Source organism: Paramisgurnus dabryanus, chromosome 24 (assembly GCF_030506205.2).
Source record: "Paramisgurnus dabryanus chromosome 24, PD_genome_1.1, whole genome shotgun sequence".
In the NCBI taxonomy this organism is placed as follows: domain Eukaryota; kingdom Metazoa; phylum Chordata; class Actinopteri; order Cypriniformes; family Cobitidae; genus Paramisgurnus; species Paramisgurnus dabryanus.
The window spans coordinates 1078639-1090253 of record NC_133360.1 but is presented as its reverse complement, the minus strand read 5'-3'; the positions used below and the strand labels follow the sequence as shown (position 1 = coordinate 1090253).

Genomic DNA, 11615 nt, shown 5'->3' with positions numbered 1-11615 from the left:
CCCCCCTCCGGACTCCCGTTGCCCCTGTTTCCCTTCCTGCCATTTTCCCGTGCCGTGGCCTGCCTGGAGGACAGAGCCAGAGCTTAGTTTTAATTGCCCCTTCCCCATTCCCCAAGACTTTTTAAATATTTAAATAAAGTTTGTTTTATTACTTACCTGTCCTCGTTGTTGTCTGGTCATTGGGTTGGCTTTGGGGACCTCCTCGAGGTGGAAGTTGAGAAGGGGCGTGGCTTAGTATAGCAGCGCCAGCCCCTTGGCCGTGACAAAGACATCAGAGAGAGACTTGTTGGTGTACTTTGTACACGCTGTGTTGTTGCTGTGTAGGGCCGCGGTTTTGATGCACATCGATCCCTTTGGGAAGAAAGAGGCAGAAGGTGACTAGGTGAAGAGATCGGTGGACGGATTTACTTGTGAGTGTGCGAATCCAGAGTCAACGAGTGCATTTAAACCCCAGGTTATGAGAACAAACAATGAGTGAGTAACCGCTGTTGTGTGTGGATGCAGTATTGACAAACGGCTGCTATTGTGCATTCTGAGTGTGTTAAAGGTACCTGGCCCCACTGTGAAGGGAAGCGTGGGTGAGCCGTGAAACTACCGGAAGCACGAGCAGGAACCACTCGTTTGGGGAAACCGTCTGCTGTAGGTTGTTTGGCCCTGTGAACACAAGAAGTGTGGGTGAGCCAACAGGTAGTAAAATAACATACAGGGGTTGTGCTGATTCTTCCATTGCATACTATACTATCTCTCCTGCGACAAGAGCGACGCCCAACCAGCCTCACTGATCGGTCGAGGCCAGATGGTCCAGTCCCGAAATTCACGTGAGAGTGTGTCGAGTGCTGTGGGTGAGTGCAATTATCATTGGTGTCTACACAAAGGTTGCTGTGTGTGCTGTGCTTATAGTGTCTAGAACTGCCCCAGCCTCGGACGACTCATGAGGGAAGAAGAACACGTTGTGGCTCGTGCCCCGTGCGAAGAGGAGACCAAATCTTTCGGCCCCCTGTGTGTCAGTAATAACCGCATCACTTTGAAAGTAGACAGTGGTGAAGTCCAGCGTTACGTCCAAGTGAGTAGCAACTAAGTGTACTGTACGGATTTTGGGTCGTGGCAATATTTGAATCTATCCCCCAGAAGTCCTTGGTGTGTGCGGAGCCTCATCGAGAGTTCGCCCCAGCTCGCGGCCCCCGGCTGTCCAAGCAAGGAGGGCGAGTTAGGGAAGCCTTCGGCTCCGTAGCACTCGACCCATCAGCCCCTACGACACCCCTGAGGCGTAAGCAGACGGGTGGAGGTATACGGTGCATGAACGTCGTTGCGAAAGCCCACTGTCCGATGGAAACAAGAAGTTCAAACCTTGTGAGTAACCTATCTGTGTGATGTATTAACCTACCTATACTTACAGCAGCGCCCCGAGGAAGGGACGAACTGTGAAGAGAGAGTGAAATACCTACCTTTGCCCTAGTGTACTGCCTCGAAGCAACCGAGAAGTCCAAGCCTCGTGAGTAACTTACCTGTGTGATGTGGTAATCTGTCTGTGCTTATAGCAAAGTCCTGAGGAGGAAACGAACTGTGAAATACCTACCTTTGCCCTAGTGTACTGCCTCGAAGCAAACGAGAAGTCCAAGCCTCGTGAGTAACTTACCTGTGTGATGTGGTAATCTGTCTGTGCTTATAGCAAAGTCCTGAGGAGGAAACAAACTGTGAAATACCTACCTTTGCCCTAGTGTACTGCCTCGAAGCAAACGAGAAGTCCAAGCCTCGTGAGTAACTTACCTGTGTGATGTGGTAATCTGTCTGTGCTTATAGCAAAGTCCTGAGGAGGAAACGAACTGTGAAATACCTACCTTTGCCCTAGGGTACTGCCTCGAAGCAAGCGAGAAGTCCAAGCCTCGTGAGTAACTTACCTGTGTGATGTGGTAATCTGTCTGTGCTTATAGCAAAGTCCTGAGGAGGAAACGAACTGTGAAATACCTACCTTTGCCCTAGGGTACTGCCTCGAAGCAAGCGAGAAGTCCAAGCCTCGTGAGTAACTTACCTGTGTGATGTGGTAATCTGTCTGTGCTTATAGCAAAGTCCTGCGGAGGAAACGAACTGTGAAGAGAGAGTGAAATACCTGCCTTTGCCCTAGTGTACCGCCTCGAAGCAGACGAGAGGTCCAAGCCCCGTGAGTAACTTACCTGTGTTATGTGTTGATCCATCTGTGCCCACAGCAACGTCCTGCGGAAGGAACGAACTGTGTGGAAGGAGTAAATTACTTACCTGTGTCCTAGTACACCGTCCCGAAGAGAGTGAGGGGCCTCAACAAGGAAAACCTAAGGGTGTAGGAGATACGGAGGAAAAGTCAGATTAGTTGCAATCCCGTGTTGGAAACAAGTCACTAACAGTGTTTTACCTGTTTTGCCTCCAGGAGGAAGCGGAGGGCGCCACGGGTTCAAGGACCAAGTGGACAGGAGTCCGGGCCCCCGCTCCATGGTCTAAGCCGCCCTGGGGGGGCGAGAAGAAGTGTTTTTAAAGTGCCTTTTCCCCTTTTCCCCTTCCCTTTCCTTATTTTTAATTATTTAAATAAAGTTATATTTTTAAAACGTAGTATACTTGTCTGTCTGGTCATTGGAGTGGTCTTGGGAACCTCCTCGAGGTGGAAAGTAGAGAGGGGCGTGGCCTTTTAGTCAACTTGGGTCCGCCCCGGCCGTGACACATTCATTTGTAGGAAGTTAAATTTATGTCGCGAGTGGATTTTGAGACCCCGAGTGGTTTTTTGTCATATCCACTTACATTTATGTGAGCAAAATTATTATTTTTTGCAGTCATTTTAGATATCTAAATATCCTTATATGACTAATATCAGTCTTTGTGGTGCTCTTACAACTAACAGTTGCATTTACATTTCTTCCGTATCCACTTGTCATTATCGCTGGTCCAGTGGGTAGTGCTTGTGCAGCGTGGTTTGGGTAGACGTACTGTCGGTGATCGGAGTTCGAATCCCGGCTTGGCGAATTTCTGTTTTATTCATGAAAAACATTTGTAAAGTTCGTAGCCTTATATGACAAAGTATTATGCTTAATTTCATTTTTAGCTGAGCTGCTGTCATCTTTTTGTCCATGGGATTGCATTTGCATGTAAATGAATATAATAACGTACAGTCCTCAGTTTATTTACTTCGGATATTTTAACTGTGATGAAAAATTAAATGTACGCATTTACTAGAGTAGCAATTTACAAAAACAACTCTTTTCTTTAAAATATATGCTCGTAGTTGCATTACGCTTGCAGTAACACCTTCAATTTTTGTAGTAAAAATGATAAAGACCTCTTTGTCACGTGCTGTTGCCATGGTAAATCGTAATATCTGAGCTCCATTGATGATGGCTTTTCATTGTGGCTGTGCACGCGCTTAACTCAGAAGCTGAATCCCAAACCGCCTACTTCCATACTATATAGTATGTAAAAAGCGCTACTTTGCGTACTATATAGTATGGAAGTAGGCGGTTTGGGATTCAGCCAGAGTCAACCTACTCAGAGTCGATTGAACTAACTCAAATGAGCTGTTCTGTAACCAAAAACTCAAAGTTTACTATCTCAGAGTAAGTCAACTCAGAGTTCAAGTTTAAACTCTGAGTTGGTTGAACCTCCTTATTGAAACAGGCCCCAGAATCATGACAATTATTTACAACTCTTATAACAGACAATTGCGCCTTTCAACCGCACGAGGGAGCCGTGAGTAAGTCTTACAACTCATACAATACAGTGTGTTTCTTCTCACTTTTAAATGGATTTAGATTATGTAATGTATTGATGACAAGAGGACACATACATGACAGATTAAAAATGTTGCCTGTTCTATACCTTTCAAGACCTTTAAGAGATTTTTTAAACAGGAACTGTGTGTCTTTACGCATAAACACAATGGCAGAAAATAAATCATTTGTATTACAATTATTTTGTAATAATAAAGGACATTATAATGCATTTGACTGACAGAATGTAAAATTAAATCTGCTGCAGTTTTCTTAACATAACACTAGAGGTCTCCATAACACAACACTAGACTGTAGTTGAAGCAGGAGTAAAGCTGTGATAGATGCCAGTGCTCTCCTCACTGCCAGTCAACATCTTTGGCAGCTAACATTATGAGATTAGACACTTCTTCTAGCATATGATTATGCTTAAATCAACTACACTTCTTATGAACAATATATTTATGTTTTATTTTCACCTGTTACTTTTTTGTCCACTCAAGTTGCGGCTTTTGAAATGTACCCCCCCCCCCCCCAAAAAAAAAAAAAACTTTAAATTTAAGTTACATTTAAAGTTAAATGTATAAAAATCATTCATCTGCTAAATATTTATTATATAGGTTACAACCTACATATTGTCTTTTAAAAGTTAAGATCTGTGTTATATTTAAAAGGTACAGTATATAAAAATACAGAAAAGTAGAAGTAAAATAAAGCCACACGAGCATTGACGGGGATTGAATACGGGTCACTGAATGCGCTTTTGAGAACACTGACCCCTACGCTATCATTTCTGATGTTGTTTCAGGCTTTCATGTGATTGTTTTAAAATATGGCAATATATTTTCATTTAGTTGCTGCTTGAAATGATTTAATCCATAAGGACTTCCAGCTATTTTATGGGTTTGTTTATTGCAGCAGTATTATAATTTTCAGTCATTAGTAAATTCTTCATACATTTTATCACAAATTACCGCTTTCTCTATAAATTGGATCGATTTGATCCACGCTCGACCTCTAGGGCTGCTCAAGAGTAGCGTGCACGCGCAATTATCTTGTTAACTAGGGAAATCTGGATCAAATTAGTTGGATTGCGTAAACTTCATTTACCTTTTTTTAAAACCGCTTTAGCCTCACCTTCTTTGTTAGGTTAATTCAAGTCAGGTTTGTAACTTTTCCAAGCGAGTTTTATGAAATAGCCCTCTGAACTCATTACAATAATAAGCAGTGTACAGCGGCTAAGATTAAACCGTACGTGTAGTAGAGAAGATCTGATGTATTTTTGAAAAAAAAATGTCAATTGCTCTTAGTATTAAAAGTCAAACTCCTTCAAATTGCAAATAGATTGTAAGAGCAGATGATTTGAATTGTTTGGAAAAACACAGAACAAGAATAACACTTCCTTGAATGGAACCTATGTTTTTGCTGTGAACAATTGGCTTTATTTCCTCTATAGAGATATTTATCGATACTGGTGACATTAGTGTAAACAAAAATATTTTATCAGTTCTTGCTGTTCTTAGCAGGTCTTTCAATCTAATAAGTTGAGAAGTGACCAAACCACTTAACAGACTTGACTGAGACTTAGGGTACAGAAAGAAAATACTTTTATTGTTAAACACAGGTACAAGTACTATGTCATGGAATAAAGCAGAGGGTGTGGAGTGATTGCATAATAAGGCGTGGCAACTGAACAAACAGAGATAGGTTTCGTTTTCTGCTCTGCTGATTGAAAATGTTACTGTGTATACCTGCAGTCTTTTTAAACTGGACCACACTCGGGTGATCATCTGATAATTGTAGTGTTTGTGATACCATAAACACTGCAAACTTTTTACTTTAATCAACTTTAATTTGCAATTCATTTCAACCTTCATTGACTATACAAAGTTGATTTAGCTTACATTATTTCAACATATTTTTATAATTTATAGCAACTCCTCACTTTTAAATAAAGCTGAAATTAATGGTAATTTTGAGTTGATTAAACCTAAACATTTACAACAAAGTACAAGAAGGAATCCTTAAAGTGCAGAGATCTTCAGAGCAGAAACGGCTACAGTTTCAAGATTTCGTGATATGTTGAGGACCATGACAAAGTTTATTTTACTCTGTCTGTGCTTTCTGACTGTGCCGGGTAAGTTTATTTTTACATCCGATCGACCACAAATATGTAAATGCTTATAGTGGATTCAAAGTCATTTGTGTTGTAATGATATGAATAATTTAACTTGAATTTTGTCTGAAATATGTGATGTGTACATGTTGGTATACACATATTTCTTTTGTCATTAAGCAGTGCACATTGAAATGTCGAAGCTTTAGTTTAACATGATCGATGTCAAAATAAATAAAACTCTTTTCACGTACACCCAGTTAAGTACAATGTAATTAAAGGCAGGGTATCTGATTGCTAACTTTGAAAAATGCTAACTTTAGCCTTCTAACACTGAAATCACAATCCCACTCTCCATTCAAATCGCCATCCAATGCCACGCATCCTCCTAAACACATGAACACGTAAAGAGCTGCTTCACCTGTAGCCTGATAAGTAAATAAATGCTTTGCTTTAAACAAATGCATCTGTTTTTAAATGTTTTTTTTAATGCTACCTCACGGATTTATTGTATATGAGGACTCTGTACCTGTGGATATGATGAGATGAGAAACATTTTAAGTAATGCTTTTTAAAAAACCCATGGTGCTGAAATGGCTCTCCACACGTTTGTAAATTCTTTATCACTTGTTTGTATTTTTAGAGTACAAACCTTTTCTTGCATATTTGCTAATTATTTTATAAGATTATAATGATTATGTAAGATATCAATACATTTACAGCAATTAAACGCCTGCTATTTTTACTTCCATGACTAAAAGAAAACAGCTTTTAAAGGTTTAAACAAAAAAAAAAAAACTATTTCAATACAAATAAAAACAACACCATTTTTTATATAAATCTTAACCTGGTGGTCTTCTTCCTTCATTTAGTTTTTCAGTTTACAAAGTCCGTCATCTAAATAGGGATTAAACATAGTGCCAGCGCAACTTGCTTTTAAAGGGGATGAGAGCTGAGACTCTTATTGGTTTATTGCACGTTACACCCAAAACACACCCGTTACTCATTAGGAAAATATGAACAAATTTTTTTGACCATACGCTTGGTGCACAAACCATTTTTTCTGTTGTTAAATTAGCATAAGTTCAATCGGACATGCCCATTTAGACCGTGCACTGTGCACTTTAGACAATATGCTTAGATTGTTAAAATAGGGCCCTAAGACTTTAAACTAGATTTCACAGACCTAATGTACAAGAGATTACTGGAAGTTTATAAAGCTTTGCACATCACATGATTGAAAGCAATGTTGTTTATAATGGCTCATCATGTAAGTTTAATTTTGTATAAGTATATACTTGGAATCTGTTTGTGTTGTTCAGGTGTGTTTGGTGATGAAGTGAAGTCAGTGTCAGTGATGGAGGGTGATTCTGTTACTCTACAGACTGATACTGTGAAGCAGAAAGATGATCGGATTGTGTGGTATTATGGACCTGAAAACACTTTTGTAGCAAGAATCAATGGAAAGGCCAACAGCAGCATGTTATCTGATGATGAGAGATTTAAAGACAGAGTAATGGTGGATAATCAGACTGAAGATCTCATCATCACAGATGTCACACCTCAAAACTCTGGAGATTATACAGTCAAGATCAGCAGCAACAATAAAGTCTCATACAAGAAATTCAGCGTTAATGTCTATGGTATTTCAGATTCAACATACCCTTTCATGTATATACCTAAGAAATCATGTATTGTTTCATTGCTGTTTGAAACATTTGTTTATACATTATGTATGTTGTTTAACTAATATTTTAAAGTTGGAACTATAATTGCCAAGCAATTAATTTATTGAAAAGGACTGGCTTATTTAAAAACCTTAATTTTGGTGAATTTGTCAATGTTGATTTTTATAATTAAAGTGTAAAAACAGGAAGAACAGTCTTGAATATGCAAGCAATCTTTCTCTTTCCTATTTTTCAGCTCGTCTGCCTGTTCCTGACATCAGCAGTAACTCATCACAATGTTCATCATCATCAAGATGTGTGTTGTTTTGTTCAGTGTTGAATATGAGAGATGTGAGTCTGTCCTGGTACAAAGGAAACAGTTTATTGTCCAGCATCAGTGTGTCTGATCTCAACATCAGACTCTCTCTACCTCTGGAGGTTGAATATCAGGATACAAACACATACAGCTGTGTGGTGAACAATCCAATCAGCAACCAGACTCAGCATCTCAACATCAAGAATCTCTGTCAGACGTGTTCAGGTAGTTCAGATACAACAGGTTTGATTATTTGTGTTTATTAAGCTGTTCTGTGGTGTAATGCCATTTAGGCGGTGAATTTAAAATGTTTGACTAACTTAAAGTTAAAAGTACTTCAGTCTTACAGCGGTTCTACTATTGTAGTATAGTCTATGTATTACCAAAATGATTGTCTGTTCATTCTGTTTCTCCTCATTTTTGTAGATTCTCCTATCTTTATAATTCCAGTAATATTAGCTCTTATACTCTGTGTAATCATCATCATCACTGTTGTCTACAAACTCAGAAGAGCCCTCAAATGTATGTTTTATCTTCAGCTTACAGTATATAGCAAACAACACATTCTACAGTTTTAACACTGATGTTAATGAGAAAAAAAGACTTTGAAATAAAATCTCACTCTACTTTTCAGCAAAACTCAAGAAACCATTACATGCTAAAGTACCTCTGAATGATGAAGAAAAGATCATGAGATCCAGCAGCATGTATGATGACGGATAGCAGGAAACTTCATGCATGTGGTACCATACTGAAACTTTGAAAAATACATGGGCACATTTTAAATGGGACCGAGTGGGACTCATTTTAGCCCAGTAATGTTCAAGAAAGACCAGACAATATTTCTTTGTGTGGAAAGTAAACATCTGTGCACATTCCTTTCTCAAGTTGCTCAGCCCTAAGATGAACATATTTCTATGTATTCATACCTCCCTTTATGAAAGAACTATCACCTAAAGCAAGTGCAAAGAACAGTAGAGGGAATGAGTTTTCACTGCATGTTTTATCTTTTTTTTTTTATATATAAACTTTTGCCATAATGCAACTCTGAGTCATTTTCTAAATGAAAACAGATTTAGTGAACTGGATCTAAACCTTGGATCTGATCTCATGGGCTTGCCAGACCGTTGTACTAGATTTAGGTCTGAGTGAATTTGGCAAGACCATGACAGTACTATGTTCTGTGTGGGGACACGTGGAGTTATATTGTGTATGTGGCTTCCACGTGTTTCCAGTGTCTTGTCGCTGTCATGGTCTTGCCAGACCTTTGTGTGAGATTCCAGGTCTGATTTCAGAGGGCAAGATCATGGCAGCATTGTGTTTTGTGTGGGAACACGTGTTTTCACATCATGTATGTGTGTCACATGTTCCCAGTGTCTTGTCACTTTCACCCTACTCCCTTATGTACTCGTGTCTTACGTAATTAATTATGTTCACCTGTTCCCCATTGATGTCGTGTCTTTATAATGCCCTCTTGTTCTCTGTCGTGTGCTCGTTCGTTCGTCTTGATTCAGTGTGTTTTGTTCCCGTCATCCGGGTTACCTGAATCTTTCTCAGTCTTCTGTTATTTTTGTATCCCGTGTTTGTTCCTGGTTTTGTGTCACATCTTTAGTGTTATTATCTGTTTTACCCCCACGTGGGTTTTTGTGGTTGTTTAATAAACCTTCAGTTTATTATTTACGTCGTGTCTGCGTTTGGGTTCTCTCCTCCATTATTTGTGCCGTGACATCTGAAGCCTATAGATCCATAGTTGGATCTTTCATTGTGTATACACATTTTATTTACAAGGGTAAATATAACTGTAATACCGGATGTTAAATAATCAACTTTGGGTCTGTTTATGGAGAGACATTAAAAAACAATAAAACTTCGGTTGGGGCCTTCATCTACATTTGACCCTCAGGTTGAACTGGTTACAGACATGCAATTCTTTGTTCTTCTAATCTCTTCGTCACAAAGGCTTTTGCACTGTTAGCCTTCAGGCTCACATCATTGGGTATGTGCTGAATATATATGATAATATGTATATATGTTGTTCTGAGATTGCAATTTTATATTCATGTGTGGTTTCATTTTAAAGGTCATGGTGTGGTGAGAAAAAATGTCTAATTTCTGTTATTCTAAGATAAAGTGGATCAAAGTTAAGAACTTTGAACATCATACACTCCTGTGAGAGGTGTGTCTTCCTAAGGAAGATCTAGTTTACAGATGGCTAACAACTCCTATTTGATGATCCAGGTCACAAGAACCTGACCAACCAAAACCTGATATGGGACTTTATGACTCTTGTCTCACGCTGTGTATAAAAGGTGGCCTGGCAACATATTCGGGGAGGCATTCTGTTCAGAAGCTCTAACACTATGTGTGTGTTAAAACATCATGGAAGAAATCTTTAACAAGAATCTTCCTAGACCACTTTGTGTGTCTTTGATTGACAGGTATGATTTTGACTTTGTGCTGATCTTTTTAGTTGTGGATATTTTTGGATTGATGAATGATTGATTTAAGTGATTTAAGTGGCTATACTTTCGTTGGGCCGATGGGTGGTACCTTTCATAACCGAGCACAAAATAATAAAAATTATTCTTGCTATTTTAAACTTTTGCTATATTATATCACTTTGAGTTAAATTATGCAGAGTGTACCTGTATATATTGATATAAGTTTTTAAACTATATGCAATGTTACATAAGTAACACATTGGGCACTATCTTGCACCCAGCGCAATTGACTTTGTCAGTGACGCATGTACCATTCGTATTTTGCACCTGCGCACAGTGGGTTTTTCCCTCCACAGACGCATGTCGGCAAACTAGGGAATGAACTTGCGCTCCCTGCGCGGTTCAGCACAAAAAAGGGGGCGTGCTCCGGCGCAAACCATCCCTGATGCTATTTTGCAGTTTCAAAAAACAATTGCGCCACTGACCAAAAAAAAAAGTTTAAAGTCAGTGGCGCGTTGCGCGTGGTTCATTATGCTATTTTAAGGGCGCATGCTTGACCATAATGTATAGCGTGCACAACGTGCACACACTTTGCTTTTCTAATCTACACAGATGCAACAGTTATTTTTGCAAATCATAAATTGTTACAATAAAAAATGTTAACACATGAGATAAGGGAAATCATAGTGGTGAGCATTGTGGTGATAGGTTTTATTTATTGTGTGGCTACATTACAAAATTCTCATGCAAATAACAATTAAAATATTTTCATAAGTTTGTTGTGTGGCTGTATTACGTTTATTTTATGTAAATAATAATTAAAATGTTTTCATAAGAAACCTTAATGTATATGAACTTGATTTGTAAGTGTACTTTGGGGTTGGACTGCTTGCGTTTCTTGGCTTTCAGCGGTGAGGGTGGACGCAGCGATGTCCTCTGCTGGCGTCAGGTCATATGTAGAGACAGATCCACCTCCCGTTACACGGCGTGCCCGATTTATGCTGGCAAGCTTGGGATCCCCCCGTCTCCTGACATCATTGTAGCGCGTGCGGCGCAACGGCCTGGGAATGCCAGCTGATGAGACAATTGCGGCTATTTCCTCTCACGCCTGTTTAACCGACGCTGATTTGGGCGGGTTTCTCCCATCCCCATACAAAACAACTTCTCTGTCTTTGACTGCTCTTACAAGAACGTGGGTCTCCTCGGCTGTGAACCGCTCCTGGCGTGCGCCTGGTAAATTCGTCATAATAATAGCAACCCGACATGGAACTTGCGCCCTTGTGTTTAAATGGAATGTTGGATGACGGTCTGATTGGTTTATTTGATGTTACGCCCAAACCACACCTA

At 39.5% G+C, this 11615-nt stretch overlaps 1 protein-coding gene across 2 annotated transcripts; it reads left to right on the top strand.

The window, feature by feature from the left end:
- Window positions 1-5511: 5511 nt before the first annotated feature.
- Window positions 5512-10988, top strand: LOC135721092 (natural killer cell receptor 2B4-like). 2 transcript variants are annotated; one of them, XM_065243241.2, is made up of 5 exons: window positions 5512-5865; window positions 7167-7487; window positions 7768-8052; window positions 8254-8349; window positions 8462-10988. In XM_065243241.2, exons 1-5 carry the CDS (start codon window positions 5808-5810, stop codon window positions 8548-8550), a joined length of 849 nt encoding a protein of 282 aa, XP_065099313.1. In that variant the 5' UTR covers window positions 5512-5807; the 3' UTR covers window positions 8551-10988. The 2 variants fall into 2 exon arrangements, with proteins under 2 accessions (XP_065099313.1, XP_065099312.1); XM_065243240.2 differs by having other exon boundaries at window positions 7768-8070.
- The last annotated feature ends 627 nt before the right edge of the window (window positions 10989-11615 follow it).